The sequence below is a fragment of the Ips typographus genome, linkage group LG2 (genome assembly GCF_016097725.1).
Source record: "Ips typographus isolate SLU linkage group LG2, UJ_Ityp_2.0, whole genome shotgun sequence".
Classification (NCBI taxonomy): Eukaryota; Metazoa; Arthropoda; class Insecta; order Coleoptera; family Curculionidae; genus Ips; species Ips typographus.
The window spans coordinates 15,603,704-15,626,571 of NC_138423.1; the positions used below are offsets into that span (position 1 = coordinate 15,603,704).

At 34.3% G+C, this 22,868-nt stretch overlaps 2 protein-coding genes and 1 long non-coding RNA gene across 6 annotated transcripts in view; 2 read left to right on the plus strand and 1 right to left on the minus strand.

Annotated features, from left to right (window-relative positions):
- LOC145725062 (ATP synthase subunit b, mitochondrial-like) lies at positions 1-3,403 on the plus strand. Its single transcript, XM_081973646.1, has 4 exons — positions 1-534; positions 687-939; positions 996-1,137; positions 3,134-3,403. Exons 1-4 carry the CDS (start codon positions 1-3, stop codon positions 3,342-3,344), a joined length of 1,140 nt encoding a protein of 379 aa, XP_081829772.1. The 3' UTR covers positions 3,345-3,403.
- Acf (ATP-dependent chromatin assembly factor large subunit) overlaps positions 3,392-22,868 on the minus strand; it is a 27,034-nt gene continuing 7,557 nt past the window's right edge. The window contains exons 6-16 of one of the 4 annotated variants that reach the window (XM_081973612.1): positions 20,073-20,329; positions 19,670-20,012; positions 17,827-18,065; positions 17,273-17,772; positions 12,070-12,290; positions 11,785-12,014; positions 10,234-10,368; positions 9,328-9,488; positions 4,139-4,302; positions 3,953-4,081; positions 3,392-3,880 (exon numbers count right to left, since the gene is read on the minus strand). In XM_081973612.1, coding sequence (XP_081829738.1) covers positions 3,871-3,880; positions 3,953-4,081; positions 4,139-4,302; positions 9,328-9,488; positions 10,234-10,368; positions 11,785-12,014; positions 12,070-12,290; positions 17,273-17,772; positions 17,827-18,065; positions 19,670-20,012; positions 20,073-20,329 — 2,389 coding nt within the window. In that variant the 3' untranslated portion in view covers positions 3,392-3,870. Of the gene's footprint in view, positions 3,904-3,952; positions 4,082-4,138; positions 4,303-8,555; positions 8,699-9,327; positions 9,489-10,233; positions 10,369-11,784; positions 12,015-12,069; positions 12,291-17,272; positions 17,773-17,826; positions 18,066-19,669; positions 20,013-20,072; positions 20,330-22,868 lie in introns of those variants that run through there. The other 3 variants (XM_081973613.1, XM_081973614.1, XM_081973615.1) reach the window with 3 other exon arrangements.
- Positions 4,309-5,317, plus strand: LOC145725064 (uncharacterized). Its single transcript, XR_014177155.1, has 2 exons — positions 4,309-4,728; positions 4,911-5,317. It is a non-coding gene; the product is annotated as an uncharacterized LOC145725064 (long non-coding RNA).

Genomic DNA, 22,868 nt, shown 5'->3' on the forward strand with positions numbered 1-22,868 from the left:
ATGTCATTTTTACGCATTTTACACATTAAAAACTTAACGAAACACCTAAACAGACTGTATGGCGACAATAAACCCGTTATAACCGTTACGCCACAAATAGCAAACAAAAATGAAGATTCTAAAGATAATTCAACCGATTCCACTAAATTTGAAAAACGCGTTATCCAGCAAGTGACAATCGAAAAGGAACAGGACGCCCAAATAAGAATCCGCTTGTCTAAAGAATGTAATGCTTTCTATACGGGTCTAGGAAAACCTGTTGCGTCTGTTAAGTATGGCTCAATTCGAATTCCGGAATCCATTGACATGCCAACCAAACCCGATGATTGGTACTCGTACAATTTTGGGCAACTGGAAGCAACAGCTGTGAACTGCCCTCCTGAGGGGAGCACTGCGAAACCACATCCCAAAGGTGAGGTATCTTCAAATACAAAAGTTGATGGAAATAATGCGAAAGGTGGTGGAGATATATCAGGATCTGGTGGTAGTGGTTCTAGTTCCGTTCCCAGACCTGTTAGACAGGAACCAGCAAAGGTAAATTAAAACCTTTTATACGTAATAAAGTTTTCTATCTATGAGAGTGCCAAATTTTACACTCTTGATTGTCTAATGTGTTGTCTGGATGATTTTTCTAAGCCGATCTTGCAATAAAGTATTACCTTAATTACTTAATTAAACTGTGCTAGGTTTACTTCGCATTTATTCCTGAGAGCTGGTGCAACGCTTTCATGCCCAAAACTGGCGTGACCGGATTCTGGACGTTCCTGTTCACATTCGGAACGTTTCTAGTTAGCAAAGAATACTACGTTCTCGAACACGAATTTTATACTGGACTATCGATGTTTTTGGTGTGCGTACTTGGAATTAAGTATATGGGGAAGGACGTTGCTAATTATCTAGACAAAGGTATTGACGAGTATGAAAAATCTTGGAATGAAGGTACCGAAAAGCAAAATAATACGATAAAAAGCAAGAGTCACAAAAATATCTTATAGGAAGGGAGAATGAAAAAAAAGCGTTGGAGGAGAAGATTTTGGACGAATTGCATGCCCAGTATATAGCAGAGGGACAACTTTTACTATGTGACGCTAAAAGAGAAAACGTGCAATTACAGCTAGAGGAAGAGTTTCGAAAAAGGTATGTTACATCTAGAATAAAGTTGGAAAACAAATTATCCTGTTGCCAATAGGATTAACTTTTCAAATAATCAAGATTAATGCAACCACATAGCTGATGCATCACAAAGTGTTCTAAAATTACAATAGTTCAGACTTGGAAGGAAAGTAGATTGGAAGGAACTAGAAAGTCTTTTATAGCAGAAACCTCCCTCTATTCAAAGAGTTTTCTGACAAATGATTATGGCTACATATTAAAATAAATTTTGTTCACATATTGCTAATGAAACTACTTTGGACCGTAGTTAATATAGCAAACTTGGGTTATTTTCTAATCCACTATCAAGACCTGAAATATGACACATTTATCGTGAAACACCCTGTACTTACACAATAACTTACACAATATTATACTGCAAATTTCAGGAACATCTCGTATAAAATATTTTATCCACGACCAGTATATTAAGAAGGTTTAATACGTCTGTTTGGCTTTCATCTTCTAATACAAGACAGTGTATTAAAGGCCTACTAATACACTGTCGTGTATTAAACTCATAACACTACGCTTACCTGCAAGTCAGTACGTACCTATTTTTATAAAGAAAAAAATTTCCTCATGTTCTCACTCCGCTTTCACTTTTCTATAACCACCCTCCGATTTTATAGTATTTTATTTGGAATTATTATTAACAATAACATTTATGTCAAAAACAAAATTTTGGGCAGCAGTTTTCGAATCCACTTGATTTGGAGTTTCTGAAGAACTGGAAAGGCCAACTTTGCGGTTTTTAGGTAATACTTGTAATTTTTCAGCAATTGCCATTTTGCTGTACAATAAATCTTCAATATAACTTACCGCTACCGTACTCGACTTCCAACCTCCGTGGCGCTTGAGAGTGGTAATATCGCCTCCAGCATTGGCCAATAATGTTGCCGAAGAGCGCCTCGTCCGGTAAAACTTTCTGGATCAAGGAATCCAAAAAACGACGCCACTTTTGAAAAAGTTCTCGAAATTGTGTTGACGCTTATAGGTTGTGCAGTACATTTTCCATCCACATATCGCAAGAAGAATCTCCCATCAGTAGTTTTTAGCTTCTTCAATAATCGTGAAACTTCTTGAAATGTTTATTTTCGTATTCGGAATGAGCACGTGGAAGTAACTGCCTTTGTCTTGGACTTGGCGGATATCCAAAAAAGGTTAATTCGTTGCATCGACAAGCCTGCGACTTCCGTATGATCGTTGCAACTTGTAAATGGTTCAAAATAAAACATTTCATATGTAAATTGAAATATTAACTTCGTGAACTTCCTACCTTAACTTGTAAATATTCCTGATACGGTGCTTTTCTAAAAAAATCTTCAATTTGCTCTCTCTCCAGTATCTTTGCCCTCTTCAGTTTGTAATTTCTTTATATGAAGTAAGTTTACCATATTTCGAAGTATCACAATACTTCTATGCACTTTTAACATCGAATATTTTGTCCACATTGTGGAAGCAGCAAACCGTTTCTTCTTCACATTAAAAAAATAGGATAATAGAATCTCTTCTGTAATTGCTCCTTCTGTTTTACCCCTTTTTTTTCTCCAGCTGTTGAATTCCACCAATTTCTTCTTGTATACACTTTTACTTTTTGCTGGTAGCAGACATAAAGTTGCTTCTTGCTGGATTTCAGCAGGAATAAAGAGATTCTCACTCATTTTTTTGATGATGCCGATTTTGTAAACTGTCTTGGTCGCTTGTTGACAAATAAATCCTAGAGTTTACCTATAACTGAAGCGGCATTAATAATACATTAGGAAGCCCTTGAAGCGTAAACGGCTTCCTTTTTGGGTGCCACTTTATTTACATTGCGCTGGTTGTCTGTACTTATCATTTAGTCTATGATAAAACGTTAAATTAAATTCGGGGAATAACGGCCTTTAATCTTCTCGGAAAAATGTAACTCCCGGCTGCGCCTCGAGTGTACATTTTTTCTCGTGGATTAAAGCTTAATTAATAATTATTGTATTTACAGACAAATTATCGCATACGAAGAAGTAAAAAAACGTTTAGACTATCAAGTAGCTGTCAATCTAGTGAAGCAAAGAATTCATCACCGGAACCTAATCGAATACGTCACTAGGGAAGTACTGAAGGCAATCACCCCAGAAATGCAATCGAAGCTGATTTACTATTCCATCGATCAAATCGCGCAGGACATCAACATGGAAAAACACAAGAAGTAGAGTTTCAATTAGTTTCAGCTTGTTAAGGTATATTTGATAAAGAAACATTTCTAATCAAAGTTGTCTTTATTGAAAGTTGAGAAAAAATAATTGTGAAACAACTTAACTGAGTAACAAACTATTTACAGGCTCTAAAGTAGTAACAGATCGATCAGGTTTCAGTAGTGGTAAGTGGAAGAAAACCAAGTGAAAAAAGCAATAAAGTAGGTTTCCTTCGCTAATATTCACATTGTGAACAAAGATAGCCTCAACAGAAAATTAATATCAACAAAACACAGTTAATTTATCCTCTATTTTAATTGATATTTTGCTTAACACAGCCGACTGTAACATTCAGTTAAAAATAACATAACGTTATTTCAGCCATTTATAATATTAATGATTCCTTATCAATACGATCAATAGTTGAAATAACTTAAAACATGAAAAAATCAAATCAAAACCTATTAAACGAATTTGGCGCCAAAAATTAATAAATACACTTTAAAAAAACGCCGAGCATAATAAACTAAAAGTAAACAGGACATCAAAGCTGTCTGGAAATTCGTATATTTAAAAACTAGAAATTTTCTCTCTATATATTGACTCAAACAGGCATAGAGACTTACTTTATCCGTTTCTTTTTCGCCGTGTGAAGCGCGTCCATATCGTCGTCCTCATTTAAGAGTCCAGGTGGAACCGAAAAGCCTAATTCAGTAGCTTTTCTGCATAGGAACGAGGACAGTTGAACGCCACATCTGCAGATGCAAAACTAATAAGTAAAACCACAGTAGTTTTAACTAAAACTGACTTACTTATACACTTCATCCTCGCTGGAATTGTAAGTATTGCAGTTTTCAAAAATCAACCCTATATCCCTCATCACTTGACCGTCAGAATTGTAATTACCCATATTTAGTTTGTTTTTTATCGTGCCAAAGTCCATAGGTTCCTTTATGATTTCGTAGTAGTCGGGTACCTATGATTATCAACATACAGACTGTTATAAATATTGCACATTCATGCATATTTGAGATTGTTTTAGTATAGTGACAGAGGGTTTTTCTAAAAATAGTAAAGTACCTACTGTTCTCGCGGACTGAGTTTACCAGTGCGTCATCCCCCTGTGATTTAGAAGTAGACATGCATTATTGACTTCATCCTTGTCTATTGTTCACTTTCAGAAAGGGTAAATATCTAAGTGAATGTCTTCCAAAAAAAAACATTTACTGATAAGCGCTTCTATTTCAGTCATTGTCAGTTTGACAACCATCGAAATTTATTTGATTTGTTTACTATTAATTCTTTTCAGTTTCTTTGTGTTGTTAATCATTTATAAAGTTTCCTATTTACCACACCACCACAGTTCTTTTAAGAGCTATTGTTTCTACGCTTTTAACATTCTGTAAGTACTTTCATAATATTATTATTAATATTTTTATTTTATTTATGTCGGCTGTCACGATCTAACCAAAATTGGCACAATTACTAACCTGTTTTGAAAAAAAAGTGGTCTATTATGGTTTTAATTTAGCCATTTGGTTTTTCGTAAATTCGGAATTACTTACTATTACAGTATTTTTTTAGAAAATGCCTGGAAACATTCTCCACAGACAAGCCCAGCAGTTAATTCTTAACCTTTGTGAATATTTTGAATTGGAAAAAACCAATGGAGGCTCTTTAGAAGCTTTCATCTGTTCAGAAAGAAAATAAGAAATTTTAAGACCTTACATATTCTTACTGATGTATTTTTTTGATACTAGAAGGTGGCAGCTGTTTTGAAAATTTCCCGCAAAACTGTTTATTCGATTCGGAAAAAGCAAGCAAGTAATCTTATGATTTCCTCACCTAGAAAACGTAAATCGAGACGTTATCGACCGTCCAAGACCACTGATTTATCTGAAAGCATTAAAATGGATGTTCGAAATACATTATATGATATGTACAACGATAGTATGTTAATAATAGTAAAATATATCTACTTTTGTAAGAAACGTCCATTAACATTTCATTGTTTCCAGAGACTGAGATTTTTGGGTTGCATTATAGATTTTTTATAAAAATTTCTTCAAACATATTAATAATAAAGTCATAGAAAAAATAAAATAAGCGTCTAAAATGTTTTCCAGCGGGTTTAAAATAAAATAAGTGGATTGCAACCTGAAAATGAGATATGAGATACTACAGCATAACTCAAAATGTCTTATTGAATTTTTAATTTGTTGTATTTATTTTAGAGAAACATGTAACCATCCAGAACCTAAATCAAGAGCTTAAAGTTAAAGAAATACTACATATTGGTAATACATCTCTGCGAATTTTGATAAATAAATTAGGTTTCAAATTTAGACGGAATTCTATGTTCCAAACGGAGACTTCTCATAAATAAAAAATGTTATTTCGGACAAGATATTTTTGATTTGCTTTGGTATAAGGTTGTTTTAGTGCAAATTTGCAGCCAAAGATCTCTACTTTTTGACTGACAATACACGCAAAATTTTAAACGTGACGAAGCTTTAGACACTCCCTTTTCTATAATATGAACACAACAGGTTTGTTGACGAAAACTTAATTTGATTCATATGATTATAAATGACGTAGCCTTTGTGACGCACGGGTAAACTTACTCCGCGAGAACAGTATTGGAGAACCAAAAGTGTGATTTTTTATATTGAAGAAAAGTTAGATACACAAATGATCCAAGATTTTCTTGTCTCAAACACTATGTACAGTATGTCCAAGATTTAATTCTCTATACAGGGATCTCGCTTCCCGTAAGAGCTACTGCAAAGGTTAAATTGTTAAATGAAATATAGAAATGTTTTTGAATCAATGATATTTAACAGACTACCTAAAAATATTTTACTGTTAATATTTTTTTTCTACTCCTACAGGGATATTGGTTCATTCCTTAACAGTTTAGAGAACGGATAAGTAGACAATTGCCAACGGTTGAACGAATACAGAATCCTAGACTTTCCGCAACTGTGCGATATGAAATAGACCAATCACAGGCAATCTTCAGCGTACGATATGAAATAAACTAATTACAGCAAATCTTGAACGTAAACAAAATAATTCTTCTGATTGTCATCCTCACTGACAGTTGGCATCAAAACCGTTTTGAGGCAATGAAAAAGCCGTTCAAGTTCATATTAAAATAGCAAATGGGGCGCCAAACCAACTGTCCTCAGAACCACCGCCCAAGCACTTTGCTTCTCCACAGCCGAGTATGCATGATCATCCAGATCGGCGCATGCCAAAAAAGTCGACATAAGCCTCAATGAGACCTGTAGGCTGGGGACGGGATGCATGAAGCCCACAGAACTGGGGAACCTGTATACAGGGTAATTCAAATTCGACCCTCACCATTGGGATCTCGGAAACTATAAGAGATACGAGAAAGTTTAAATTGGGGCAAAGTTGCGCAATGTAAAGCTCAACCAAATGCAGTTTTAAAAATTTCGATTTTCCGAGTACTTCCGAAGATATCCGAAAAAAACTGAAAATTTGATTTTTTGTTTTTATTTATTTCTAATCTTATTTGAAGAGATATTCCACTACTAAAAGCACCTTTTCATTGCCACTTTTTCTCAGCTATTCGATGATGGATTCAAATTTGCCACACGACGTTTCGTTTTTTGGCAGCCATCATCAACTTTCTTTTTTCTTATGGGCGCCATATTGGATTTTTAGCCTACCAAATAGTACGTTTTATTCTGATTTTAGTGATGTATAATAACTTATGATTTGCTTCATAAATAACAAAATAATTCAATAAAAACTATTTTTACTTTAGTTATTGGCTTTGAGTTAATGGGTCGTTTTATAAAATGTCATTATTTGACAGTACTTGTCAAACACGATAATTCGGACGATCATTAGAGCTTTTAGAGATTTTACCTTAGTTAGCTTTGTTAATGAGACGTTTTATGAAGATTACTTGGTAGTACTTGTCACACGCAATTGACCTGAACATACTTAGGGACAAACGTGTACACGTGACTTAAACCGGTTTATTCACTCGAAGAGCTTAGGCCACTCGCTACGCTTGTGGACCTAGTTGTTCTTTTCGTGCATAAAAAATGGTTTAAGTCACTTGCTGTATAAATAACTATTAAATCACTCTGAATGACATTCGCCTATTTACAGATGTAAACAAACAAACATCAATGTTACATCTACGGGGCGTGGTGCAAATTTAATAGAACTGTAATTTTAGTTTTTTTTTTAATATAAAAAGTCGAAATTTAATAAAATACTGTATAAGACACGTGACTTAAACCGGTTTATTCACTCGAATAAATATGAATGAATAAAAAATGGTTTGTCACTTACTGTATAAATAACTATAAACATGCACTTAACATTATAAAAAATTGAAATTTGGCAAAAAATTAAGTTCTTAAAATGATGATCTTTCTCTTGGAAACATAAATAAGCCTTTTAAGTTAGAGATAATGCTAACAAATTTCTTTTTCTGATTAACCTAAATAGTTCAGCAATGCTTGTATAATAATAACATTTTCTGCGGGGATTTCTTTTCTAGATACATTTTTAACTATGATTGACGCTCTAATGATCCTCCGAATTATCGTGTTTGACAAGTACTGTCAAATAATGACATTTTTTAAAACGACCCATTAACTCAAAGCCAATAACTAAAGTAAAAATAGTTTTTATTGAATTATTTTGTTATTTATGAAGCAAATCATAAGTTATTATACATCATTAAAATCAGAATAAAACGTTCTATTTGGTGGGCTAAAAATCCAAAATGGCGCCCATAAGAAAAAAGAAAGTTGATGATGACTGACAGAAAACGAAACGTCGTGTGGCAAATTTGAATCCATCATCGAGTAGCTAGGAAAAAGTGGCAATGAAAAGATGCTTTTAGTTTTGGGATATCTCTTCAAATAAGGTTAGAAATAAATAAAAACAAAAAATCAAATTTTCAGTTTTTTTCGGATATCTTCGGAAGTACTCGGAAAATCAAAATTTTTAAAACAGCATTTGGTTGAGCTTTAAATTGCGCAACTTTGCCCCAATTTAAACTTTCTCGTATCTCTTATGGTTTCTGAGATCCCAATGGTGAGGGTCGAATTTGAATTACCCTGTAGAGCTGCAGGTTTCAGCGATCCCAAATTAAGAAGAACAGCTCACGAACACTGAAAAGTTTTAAAAAACCTTCGACTATCCCCTGTTTACCACCAGCTGCCTATCATCTTACAGATTAAAATCCAGACACCGATTTCTTAAAGATCCATTGGATGAACCACCAGCCAACTATACTCTCTCAGAGGACCCGCCCAGTGGTGTCTTAAGTGACTTTAAAACCTGGACGACGCTAAATCGCATTCGAACTGGTGTCGCACCTGTAAAAACAAACTCGATGAAATGGAGACTATCCGAGCCAAATGACGACAAGTGTGACTGTGGCACAGTACAGACAATGGAACATGTCCTGACTGCCCCATACGGTGTTCCCTCGACGACCTATGGCTATAGGCAAACCCGAAGCATTGGACGTGGCCCAATGCTGGGCCGAGAAGCTTATTCCGGACACGAAAAAGTAAAAGTATTGCCCATTAAGTTCGGTTGGCAATAGAATCCACTGTGTTACGACGTGCAACTAGTTATAATAATCAGGGTATACATGAATGAATACATTTTGTATTTTTCTAAGCACTGAATACACTTTACACTTTTTTTTTTCAGTTATTTTTGCAATCAAACAACTTCACTTCAATTTTTAGCTGTTCAATTTTGTGTAATAAACAAGAAACGCAGAAGACCATTTACTGTAATTTGAACCTAACAAAAGTTTCTAAGTGCTTGTTTCAATATTTTCTGTATTTTTTCTGCAAATTTACTTTAAGCCAAAAAGGTTAGTAATAAATCTTTCCAAATGTTTTGGTCATAAAATTTCCTGCCTAAAAACCTGACCCAAATATGATGACCAACTAAATTTCTTACTGAATTACTTCATAGTCAATTTCATTACCTCTTTTGGTTGGACCGGTCGCAAGAATGGCCAAGCAGCTTCGTGTTTCATGACGTCCGAGAGCAGTTCATGTAGAGCTGCATTGTGCAACGGTAAATCGTCCCGATGCTCGTCTCGTCTATATGATCGTTTGTTCACTACCTCATCTTCAATATCGGAATCTAAAAATCGGAAAAAAAATAAAATATATTCATAAATCATAACAATAACAACCCCAAATATAAATACTACAGAATAATTAGTTTTCTTTAAATTAATATCAGTTCTGTCAGTAGTGTCATCGATCACAAAATCCCGTTTTTGAAGTCAACAAGAAAAATGTTACCAACCAGCTAGTTCCAACACATCTCAAGACCACTTCAACAAAACCATTCTCTGACGTCATTCATCACAACTTAATGTTGACTTTAAAAATACGCATTTATTTACACGCGTTTGATTACATATTGGCGCAACGCAAACGCTAAATGGTCCTTTTTAAAATCATAATATCGTTTTATTGCAACGACGACGATCTCAAGTCGACTTTCAGTGTTGGATAGATCAATCTTTTTTCTGATATCACAACCACATGAGAACCAAGAACAATGTCATCAAGTTACTACATAATCATCGCCAAAGTAGTAACATGACGAAGTGTCATTAAATTGCAATGTGTTAAGTAATGTTAGCAGTGAGTGTCCATAATCTTGATTTGATGTTCTTCAGCCAATTCAAAGTGTAACACACACATACAGCTAACATGCAGAATACTAAAATATCTAGCTAATATGAAATTTATTGATGTGATGCTTTACGGATTAAAGAAATTAAAGCAGATAAATGATAAGAAAGGGTAAAACATAACGGCATTAGTGGATACAAATAAAAATGAAGCTAATCTGAATTATGGGTGATTTAACCCACCGCTTTCGTTATAGTTAGGCGACCTCGAGTTGGTATCGCGCAGCAATCGAGCGAATGCGTGGATTTTACGACTCGCTTTAGCTGCGCATCGCCTCTGGGTGTACGACAAGCCAATCACATTAATATTGGCGCCTTCTATGCAACAAACACTTATCGTTATTAATTATAGTAATTTCCAAAACAAATTTGCAAAGGTGATTTTGAATTAATTCAACTTTTTAATGTTTTCTTTTGTTAAATAGAGTAGTGTAACAGATCAACATTAAAAAGTGCTCACGTATGTATTCTTTTATACAGGGTGGTCCAGTTTTAAATGTCAATAATTCACCATTCGATAGCCCATCAAAAAATAAGTTGACATGCATTATGTCATTTTTGTAAAAAATGCTTCCTAAGAAAGATACAGTCCAAAATTTCAGTTCAAAAAAATCGGTTCTTTGTCATAAAGCCGGATTTATAGATTTGCGTAGCGTAACACAACGCAATCCTAGCGCATCGTAAGAAAGTTGAATCATCCAGAATATGTTGATCAATTTATAGATGCACAAGCGTAGCGTAGCACAACATAAGTACAACGCAGCGCATCGCAAGAGTTGGTAATTTTCAACTTTTACGCTACGCTTACGCTGTGCACCTCGCGTCTAGCCAATGAAAATAGGTTAAATGTCACTTGTCGCTTGTTAGTCTTTGTTTGACGCGCATGTATTCAAAGGAACTCACATCTTAAACAAATGAATCTATAAATTGCACTACGTAAGAAAATTGCGCTATGCTGTGCTACGCTGCGCTAGGATTGCGTTGTGTTACGCTACGCAAATCTATAAATCCGGCTTAACTGTCAGACCGTTGAAGCAATTTTGCCCAAATTTGGAACAAGTCTTAAATATAATTAATACTCATTACGTGATGTTATTGAAAAAAAAATTGATCGGTTTACACTTTCACAATGGTCTGAGATTATAACAAAAAACAACGATTTTTCCGAATTTTAGAGGGCTGTATGTCTCTTAGTATGAGGACTTTTATAAAATGACAACAAAACTTATTTTTTGAAGGAGAATGCACTTCTGGCAGATTTTTTTAAATTTTTATAAAATGATATTTTGCTGCCCGGATATTCCTCTTTTCTTGGGTTTTAAAACGTAATAACTCAGTTATCTCGTAAAAAGAATTTTGAATCAAAATTTGACAGCAGATACATCTTTCTTTAAATTGAAGACGGAAATTAAAAAACTGTAATTTTTGTGAAATATCCAGTCAGCGTAGAAAATAGAGTGGGAAAATGAACACCATCTCCCTGTATCTACGCCACTGAACAAGTTTGACAAAACGTCATTCACATGACATAATGAGCATTCATTTCATAAGTACTTGATGAAAATTTAATCAAAATTGCTCCAACGGTCGGACAGTTATAGCAAAAAAACGAATTTTTAAACTAAATTTTGGAGGACTTGACATTTAAAACTGGACCACCCTGTATAGATTAATGCAATAATTTTGTTAAATGACATTGTATAATCTGAAACTGAAATACAATCTTTGACTCACCATCAGTATCAAATCCATTTTCTTCGTGTTGATGTCTATTTCCATTTCCATTCGTGTTCTTCGTGTGGGGTTCTGGATGTTTTCTTTTTTTATTGGAACAACTCGGACAACTCCACGGCGACCTAGGAAGCCTTCTCAAAGGCGGTTCGACGCATTCCTTGTGATAACTAGCGTCGCACTTTTCGCACGTAACCATATCGCCACCCGACCCGCAGGTTTTGCAAAGATCTCTACATTTTTTAAATTATTACGTGCTGACTGAACCAAAGCCAGAAAAAAACTTACTCTCTATCATACTCCTCACTCTCACTGACACCCTCTGACGTGCCGCTCTGTTCCTCTTCAGCTCCGTCTTCGTTGCCCGAATCGTGCTCCTCCTCCTCGTCCACTTCCTCTTCTACAAAAATTCGCCGGCGCCTTTTTACAGGCCGTGGACTGAGCAGCAATTCTTGTTTCACTTTTTCTTTTTTACATTTATCACAGAACCAGTCTCCTTTAGGAACAGCCTGTAATCCAATGTTTTGAAGTTATAATTACATTCAAGGTCTCAAAAAACTTATTCAATGGTCTTCACGTCCGTTACAGTGATTACGAAGAGAAAGAAAAATTCCTGCATTGATCAAATGAATGCATATTTAGTCCAAAAAAACCGTAACTCTCCTTTCCCTTTAAAATGTATTATAATAATAGTAATTCCAACAAGCTTTTACAATAAAAAATGTCTACACCATTTACACATCTAGTTTCAGTTCAATTTTAGAATCCATAAGATAGATTTCATAAATATAACTTTGATTTCAGAAATTGCAGTTGTATTTCAGATTAGTCACTTGTATTACAGGAAAGATTAGTTGTATTTCAGACACGGTCCTTAAGTGTCCTAACTGTCATATTTAACGTGTTGATCATCATTTAACGTGACAACTACTAAATTTAGACCACAGAGCTACGAATAACAGTTTGCGGGGTGATTCATTAAAAAGACGCGACTAGTCGACATTTTACAGTGGCCGCATTCATAAGAACAAATCGATTAGCAATCGAAAAATCTGATTTTAAATTCGACGGATAAAATGACGTGTAAGTAATGCTTTTTTGATCAGTGTTAGTGCATTCAAAAGAAAATTGTTTCACGGCACTGTTTAATGTTTTGACAGATGTCAGATCACTATAGGACTCTGTCTTAAACGTTATAGCCACTTCAGTTCGTTAAAGTGGTCTACGTTTTGTGAACCAGACAAGTTAAACGTGTTTTCGACGTTGCCAGATGACTGAATCAAGAGTTTTGACTTTAACAACGTTGATTTGAATGTAATTTTCAAGCTTTTCCACGTGAAAAAGTTGTTTTACAGTTTAAAAAAGTGAATTTTTTTCGTGTGATGATTTGAGTTTAAAACACCGAACGACTCGTCCAAAATTCCATTGCGTAAATTGCTGCAAAGCCATAATTTTCAATTTATTATTTAATTTATTTCAAGCATTTATTTACAACTGACGAATAAAAAAGAGGGAAAGAGCAAATTCCCGATAAATTACTGAGAATTTAATGAAGATTATTTCCCTCATTGTACTAGCAGCCAATAAAATTCAATGAACCTTTCTAGTTCGGCCAATGAGAGCCGTTATATACTGAATAAATCCCTAGTTGCTAAAATTTTACACTGACAATTCCACTCATGTACAAAAAATGCCATATATACGTCATCAAAACACGGTTTGCTATCGGCTAATAAGGAAGGAAGAGAGTTTGCTAGCGGATAAAAAAATCGGATAAATTTTGCTGTTGATTTCATCGTTTCCACGGATTTTCACTACACTTCTATTGTTGCAATGTCTCACCTTGAGATTTTTGCTGGCACTGTCAATTTTGATTTTTGTTCGTATTGTTTTGGTTATGGCTCGCTTCGGATAGAGTTTTACTGCAGAAAATCAAAAGAACCAGAAAAATGTATTTCTGCCAATACATGGCAGTAGTTATTGATTATATTCATGGAATTGTCTTATCAAATACCATTCGAGCTCAGATTTTTAACAGGATAATTTTTCCGCTTGTCTTCTCATACTTTCTTTATGGTACAAAACTCGACCTATTTGGCAAAATCACTCGAGCTGCGCTCTCGTGATTTAGTTACAACAGGTCTCGTGCTGTTACACCAAAAAGAAAGTGTTCTAAGACAAGCACAAAAATTATCCGGCTAAATCTGAGCTCTTGTGGTATTGCCCCCGACAATTCCACTCATGTACAAAAAATGCCATATATACGTCATCAAAACACGGTTTGCTATCGGCTAATAAGGAAGGAAGAGAGTTTGCTAGCGGATAAAAAAATCGGATAAATTTTGCTGTTGATTTCATGGTTTCCACGGATTTTCACTATACTTCTATTGTTGCAATGTCTCACCTTGAGATTTTTGCTGGCACTGTCAATTTTGATTTTTGTTCGTTTTGTTTTGGTTATGGCTCGCTTCGGATAGAGTTCTACTGCAGAAAATCAAAAGAACCAGAAAAATGTATTTCTGCCAGTACAAGGCAGTCCCAGTCTTCAATATGGAAACAATTTAGTCAGTTTTGTGAAGAAAGGCAGTTCGAACTGGAGACACAGCAATCAGTAGACGATATTGCACTTATACTAATGGATTGGGGATTTAATATGAAAAAAAAAACGGCGATGATTATAAGGAGTACGTAGTAAAAACCATATGGAATACAACAGCAAAACTTCTGCAAATGAGATATCTAGAAAGGTACCGTGTTACTTTTAATCCTTTTACTGATCCTGGTTTCAAAAAGTCTCGCGACGCACGTGATTCTAAACGAAAGAAGCTGCAAAGTGACTACACTAAATGTAAAGAAAGTTCTGTCGCATTAACTAAGAGTGAAATCGACAAAATGGCGTTAATATGGAATGAAGACACACCAATAGGCCTATTAAAAATATTTTACCATGTTGTCGCATACGAGCTAGCATGGCGCGGAGGCGAAGCTGCTAATTGTAAAGTGTTTTATTTCAAGGAGGAAAGGTTTAATAATGGAGACTTGACTGGCCGCATCGAGTACAATTCAGTGTTTTCAAAAACTTGTCAAGGTGGCTCAAAACAATGTTGCGACAGTAAATGGTTAGTAAAGAACAAAGAAAATCCTTCTATTTGTCCAGTAAGATTATTTTACAAAATTTTATCACACAGAGAAAATCATATTTTAAGTGACAGATTCTTCTTAACTCCAAATCCGTTCTGGCAAAGTAACACGTCAAAAGGTTGGTACAAGAATGTTCCTATAGGAGTTAACAAAATACTCAAGTGGACAAAAACCTCCGCCGAAAAAATCGGTTTGGACATTAAAAGAAGAAAGATAACTAATCATTCTCACCGTTCGAGTGCGGTGTCAAATTTAGCAAAGGCCGGTGTTAGTAAACAAAATTTAATCAAAATTACTGGGCACTCCTCAGCAAGTTCCATAAAACCTTATTTACAACTTCACACTGATCATCATTTAAACCTTGTATCCAGTCTCCGAGAGCATTCTGAAAACTTTGATGCACCTATACAACCATCATCGAAGAATCTATTTCAGTTACATCAACAATCAAGTGCTACAGTTACAAAAGAATCTACATCGATCCTAGAAAGTAGCCTTCAAGGTGAAAGTGCAAGAAAGAATTGTGTTTTTAATAATTGTTCTTTTTAATGTGTAGTGTTTTTATTTGTTTAAATACTCGTTTCTAATAAAATTGTTGTATTACCTTATATTTCAGAATTATATTCATGGAATTGTCGTATCAAATACCATTCGAGCTCAGATTTTGAACAGGATAATTTTTCCGCTTGTCTTCTCATACTTTCTTTATGGTACAAAACTCGACCTATTTGGCAAAATCACTCGAGCTGCGCTCTCGTGATTTAGTTACAACAGGTCTCGTGCAGTTACACCAAAAAGAAAGTGTTCTAAGACAAGCACAAAAATTATCCGGCTAAATCTGAGCTCTTGTGGTATTGCCCCCGAATAAACACCTCCTACCTTTTTCAAATACGTTTTTTTGAAGAACATTTGATATTAAACGAAACGGGATTTAGACACATCAAATTTAAGCTATTTTCTTCAATATTAACAATTAATAAATCACTATAACGTAGTTTCCATTAAAAAATTACATAAATTAAAATATTATGACGTCTGATTGTCAATCTGAAATGTAAACAAATATATGGCTGAACGAAAATCTGTCGTCTGCTGGGGTGAGTTCAATATTATCATTAATTTCATCACGTTTAGTTTAGTATTTGTGTTCTAACTAAGGTGTTTTCTTGTTAATAAACTAAAATGTGAGTTTTCAGGAAATAATCTTGACTTATACCCCTCGGCGTTCACGTTTTATCACGTAAAATGTGCATTGGTAGGTTTTTTGCAAAATTTTTCTTTTAGGCAAATGGTTTCGACTAAATTATTCTTTGGAAAAAATCCTTCGACCTGCGGTATCAGGATTTTATCGTCGAATTATTTAGGGTCAATCATTTTCCAAGCAAAATTTTGCAAAAAATCACCTATGCACAGTTTACCCGATAAAACTTGAACGTCTCGGGATATAACCTATGATTATTTCCCTCATTGTACTAACAGCCAATAAAATTCAATGAACCTTTCTAGTTTGACCAATGAGAGCCGTTTTATACTGAATAAATCCGTAGCTGTTAAAATTTAACAGTGAATAAACACCTCCTACCTTTTTCGAATACGTTTTTTGAAGAACATTTGATATTAAACGGAACGGGATTTACACACATATAAAATTTAAGCTATTTTCTTCAATATTAACAATAAATAAATCAGTACAACGTAGTTTTCATTAAATAATTACAAAAATTAAAATATTTCGACGTATGTTTGTCAATCTGAAATGTAAACAAAAATATACATGGCTGAACGAAAATCTGTCATCTGCTGGGGTGAGTTCAATACTATCATTAATTTCATCACGTTTGGTTTAGTATTTGTGTTTTAACTAAGGTATTTTCTTGTTAATAAACTAAAATGTGTGTTTTCAGGAAATAATCTTGACATATACCCCTCGGCGTTCACGTTTTATCACGTAAAATGTGCATTGGTAGGTTTTTTGCAAAATTTTTCTTTTAGGCAAATGGTTTCGACTAAATAATTCTTTGGAAAAAATCCTTCGACCTGCGGTCTCAGGATTTTATCGTCGAATTATTTAGTCTCAATCATTTTCCAAGCAAAATTTTGCAAAAAATCACCTATGCACAGTTTACCCGATAAAACTTGAACGTCTCGGGATATAACCTATGAAAAAATATTCAAAATTCTGTTGTCCATAATGGATAAAATTACTTTGGGCCATATCTATTTAGAATTAATACTCGATTATTCATATTACCATACACTTGATATGCCAATAAAGCAATTAATTATAAAAACTTCTTTGACAATATCAAATATTATGTATGCTTACATCTGAAAATGAACAAAAACTTACCGTCAATTTAGGTTTGAGACAATACATGTGATGACCTAAATTACATCCATCACACAACAGCATATTTTCTGAATCCTTTGCCCTTCTGCAAATTTGACAACGGGCCAAAAGAGCCGAACGGGACCACATTACGCACGAATCCAACGTGCCATAATGCAACAAAACCTGACTGAAACTAGTCGACGCCAACAGAGACTGGACCCACTTATCCAGCCGATCGTATGGCTCTTTGTGCTTATTGTTGGCTTTAACGTCGGTGCGGCCTAAAGGTCGTTTTAAATGCTTGGGGTCCACAGCCTTGGCCACGTGACAAAGGGCGTTAGCCAGACACTTTATAGCCTTTTTGATGTCCTCTGCCTGATGCAACACCAAATCATCGAATTCCCAATCAGATTCGTTCAATTCTAGGTCATTTGTAGTTGTAGCACCCAAAAATTTGCCAGGATCTTGGTATTCATCCTCTTTATCGGGAATTTCAGGTGTGTTTGAACGGCTGCGTTCTTAAAAAAAAAAACATTAGCTACAATCCTAGACACACTACCAAAGTAAAACACCTTCATCCTTTTTGATTTTTAAATGTTTGTTGTCCATTTCGATTGGAATTGTTTCAAATTCGTCATAGTTTTTGTTTTGCAAACAGTTTCTCCATTTGTCGCGATCTTTAATTTTTAGTTCGCCCAAAGCGCCGCCGTGAATTTTATCTTCCATCTCTAGTATGTTTTCTATCAAAGCGTTTTCGAGAACTTCCTCACAACTAGTTTCTGGAGGATAACCCAAGTTGGCGTCTTCATATCTGAAATAACAAAACGTCCATGGTGAAACAATAGTTATACTATTTTACGTAACAAGTAGAATATGAATGAAATTATTAAGTAATGAATAATTAAATAGTTATCACATTTTAGGTGCGTTAATAAACATTATAAACATTGAAAAATCCATAGAGGATACAAATCTTATAGAGCTTAAAATGAGTTTTTGATTGGAAAATTTGTAACACTGTAGAGTGTATCAACAATATCAACATGTTAAAATTAATAGCAGACTTTTTATTCTAGTTTAATTATCTCTGTTATTTGAGAAGATATTAATTTTTTTGTACAAGCTGATTCTACAGACTTAGATGCAAATGCGTATATTGAAAAAATAAATTAAAATTAGGCTATGACAACCTAACATCACGCAAATTCAAATTAACAGTTTGTTGATGCTCCTATATCAATTTTTGCAGCACATTTCTTTTTATTTTTTACAAAATACAAAATGAAAAAAGACGCAGTCTTCTCCACAACAAATTTTATTCAACCTTTTTGTTGAATAAAATTTAAGTTTAATAAGATTTTTTAACGAAATACAGACAGGCGTGTCAGTGTACTGCGCAAATAAGATTTATCCCAGGGCTAGCGGCAGTGACGTAATATATTTGATAATTGTCGTTCTTTGTCTATTAGTTGTGAACTGAGCGAGAAGTAATTTTGTAGTCATGAACGTTTGTTCTTTAACTAATCGTTAAAATTCGAAGAAATTCGACATTCTCGCTGCCCGCAACGCCATTTCAAATTTATAATTTTGTTTCTTGACGTTTGTTGACAATTTCTTTCTCTCTGACAATTTAAATTTATCGATTTAGATATAATTTTTTGCGAGTTGTGTGTTTTTAATATTTTGATATTTTCGGTAACCTTACTTTGCAGGTTTACCATCAAGAAAATAACATACACAGTCCAGAATCACTCCATCCAACACCAGCCTGCACAATTCAAGTAAAATAATAACACTGATTTAACAAACATCTAAAGCACTGTTAATGTCAATCAATATGTTTCTGTCTTTTGCTAACCTTACTCATATATGGATTATTATTTCTGAATCAATCAATCAATATAATCCAAAAAACATCCAAATTGATGAAAACATTCAGAAAAATTCAAATTCAATTGGAAACACTTTAGTAATGCGATAATTTTTGTGAGGTGTGTAACTTACGTATAGTGTGTAACTTACGTATAGTAAATAAAACGAAAAAATCGCTTTTTTCTGAATACACCGAAGAAAACAACTAAGCTATTTAATAATCCTCAAAATGTCGGTATTAATTGACACATAAGATTGTTTTTTCTCCCCTTACACATGCAGAAACTTAACTTTCCTCAATACGGTGTAGGTGGCAAAACAGAACTATTGTAAACTAATGTTCTCACTAAGATAAGGAAAAACTTCAGTTTGATTAGCGGTCTGGCGCAACAGATGATACGTCATTTGACAGTTGGTCACAAGATAAAATTTTTATTTGTTTTGTGACTGATTGTTTGGTTTTCTCTTCTTACCATTAATTTTCAATAAATTTTCCATAAATTTATATTGTTGTAAATAAAAACAAAGTAGCAACAAACTCACCGATCCTTCTTCTTAGCGCTTCCGTTTACTCTGCCAAAAGGTTTCTCTTCTTTTTTAACCTCAATCGTCGGATTCAGCAATGCCACTGGAGTTCTAGCCACTAGATTCTCCAACTCAGGCTCCTCAAGTTTCATAATTTCCTTCAATTCTCCTTCTCGGTAACCCCGGCTATTTAATGCCGCTACCAAACTCCCAATCTGTTCTTTGTTATGGAAAAAGGCCCATTTTGAACTGTTGTGACTATAAGAATGAACCGGACAAGTGTCAGAGTCGGTAGTGCACAGCAGTAGCTCTTGGCAAACTTCCATATCGTCATGCGGTGACGATTTGTTGATCAACGAACCTAAAGTGAGTAGTTTGCATATAAGGACAAGTTTAAATGGTTGTTTGCTGATAATATTACCGTTTAGTTTCAGAGGCGCCTGTGTATCTTCCATGGGTTCAGTTTTTATGTTGAGTGATGATAAAGGTTCGTTTTTAATTTCGCCTAAGCAGAGGCGTTTAATGTGTTTGATGAGTTCGGTCCGGTCTGGTTCGAACAAACCGGGATACTGCACTGTGATTTTTTCCTGACAGGCCCCACCCAATTCGTCGTCCCAATTAACGAATAAACCAGGAACTGATTCGAGTTTTATGTATTTTCGGTATGCTCTATCGCGTCTGAAATTAATAATTACAAATAATCCTACAGAAAAATGCTTGAAAAAGTATCTTATTTTTAAACGCGCATTTGATAAGTGTCTTAAAATTGAAATATGACCTTCCAGTAGACATTTTCAAATGAGAACCGCCTTTTTTTAGCCTTTTTTACCTTTATGTATCACGATGTTCAAATGTTTTAGATGTCAACTGTTGAGTAACAATTTTTTTAAATTTTGGAGTATAATAGAGCCTAACTCGATTAAGATAGAGAAAACGGCTTCCATGTTTCTATCCTAACTTTTAGGAATCTATCATTCTGTGACTTTAATTTCGACGTGTCAAAAATGTTTTACAGTACACCATACCACAAAAAAATATACAGTGCGTTTTTTTTAACGCACAACATCGGATTTTACGTGTTAAATTTTTAAGCCCATGTAAGACCATGTTATTTTGGCACTGCAGGTCTAAAACTTGACGGGTGTGTCTTTAGTACCCTGAAGCTTAAGTAAGTTTACCAATTTGGTCTAAAAAGTGATTAAAAACTGGCAAAAAATCATTTTTTTTCGAAAAGATTTTATCGTTTTGTACTCTCCTGTATGCATTGTTCTTTTTCGTTTTTGATATCGGCAGGACAGGTAACAGGTAGAGTGACATATTTTGACTGCATCATGGCCCGACATCTTTTGAACGTCAAAAGGGCATTTTATGATTGTTTGGAATACTGTTTGGCTTCAAACTGAGGTCACTTTGAACAATTCACTTATAAAAATACCTCTTTTGTTCTTAACTTTCTTGATATAAAGTTAATGATCACCCTGTTTTACTTTCTACGCCAAATTTTACCTGCTACCTGCCGTGCCAGTATCAAAAACAACAAGCATCTATCATACATACAGGGAGTATGGAAAGATAAAATCTTTTCGAAAAAAGATTTTTTGCAAGTTTATAATCACTTTTTAAGCCCAATTGGTAAACTTGCTTAAACTTCAGGGTACGAAACAGCCACCCGTCAAGTTTTATACTTGTAGTTCTAAAATAACATGATCTGACATGTGCTTAAAAATTTAACACGTAAAATCCTATGTTGCGCGTTAAAAAAAACTCACTGTACAGGGTGCTGCATTTTCGATGGTTTTACGGGGTACAGAGAAAACGGTAATAGATAGAAAAAAAGTAGCATACGTGTTCTGATCTCTTTTTCTGAGCTGAGATGACTGGCGAAGAGTTGGCTGCGCAAACTTCTTTTGTTTCAAAGATACGGGGGGCTTTTGAAAATTGGTCATTTTGGAACCCCCTCTGTATTTCATTTGCTATTAAAGTTATCAAAAAACGAAAAACGGTTTCCGGTAGAAGTTTTGACGTAGAATCCAATGGCGGAGTCAGTTTTTTCTATTACGTTTAATTTCTGACATATGACAGTAAGTTATATTTTTTTAAATGGAACACCCTATATATTTTTAGTTCATTTAATTCTGATGATTTTTACTTTTTCAACGGTGTAATAAAACATATAAGTTTGTAAACGTTAATCTTGGTGATTAGAAAAAAAGCGTTTCCTTAACAAAAAAGTGCTAAATAATATGTATAAAAATACCCACAGCCGAAACAAAATTTGGCTATGTTCATATTAACAAGTTACATGTCGTTTATAAACAGTTTTTTTTTTTAAATTCTACCTTAAAAATAGTAGAAAATATAAATGGCCACTTTTCTTATTAAAGTGACGGTAGAACTGTTTGTAACTTAGATTTTTAATAAGATTTATTAAAAATATTTAATTTTCTGATGTGTTAGTTTATATGATTTCCAATTTTGTTTGGTATTTTAGATATTGGCCTTTTTTTAGCTTAGCAAAGGTCTTTTTTTAAAATAACAGGATTAACCTCTACAAACTTATATGTTGTAATACACCGTTGAAAAGGTAAAAATCAATAGAATTAAATGACGTAAAAATATATAGGATGTTCCATTTAAAAAAATGTAACTTACAGTCATATGTCAGAAACTAAACGGAATAGAAAAAAACTGACTACGCCATTGGATTCTACATGAAAACTACTACCGGGAACCGTTCTTCCTTTTTTGATAACTTTAAGAGCAACTGAAATACAGAAGAGGTTCAAAAATTAACAATTTTCGAAAACCCCCCGTATCTTTGAAACAAAAGAAGATTGCGCCGCCCACTTTTCGCCAGTCATCTCAGCTCAGAAAAAGAGATCAGAACACGTACGCTACTTTTTTTCTATCTATTACCGTTTTCTCTGTACCCCGTAAAACCATCGAAAATGCAGCACCCTGTACAGTACACCACATATCACTTATGTGAAACTCCTATATAAAAAATATTTTTCTTATAATTTCTGAAGGGTTTCCATTAAGTAAATTAGTATAACAGTTGAGTAATAAAAAAATTGAGTTAAGAAGTAGGTACGTAATTCCCCTGGTAATTCCGGGGTATCCCAAAGTTTCTACTTTTTCAAAAACATACATTTAGTATCAAGCAGTCAACAAAAATAAATATTTCTGTAAGGTTTGAGATCATATAATATTTTAA

Coding starts and splice junctions, on each gene's coding strand:
- LOC145725062 (XM_081973646.1), top strand. CDS start 1: ATGTCATTTTTACGCATTTTACACATTAAAAACTTAACGAAACACCTA. Junction 535..686: donor TTAGACAGGAACCAGCAAAG/GTAAATTAAAAC, acceptor AAACTGTGCTAG/GTTTACTTCGCATTTATTCC. Junction 940..995: donor TGAAAAATCTTGGAATGAAG/GTACCGAAAAGC, acceptor AATATCTTATAG/GAAGGGAGAATGAAAAAAAA.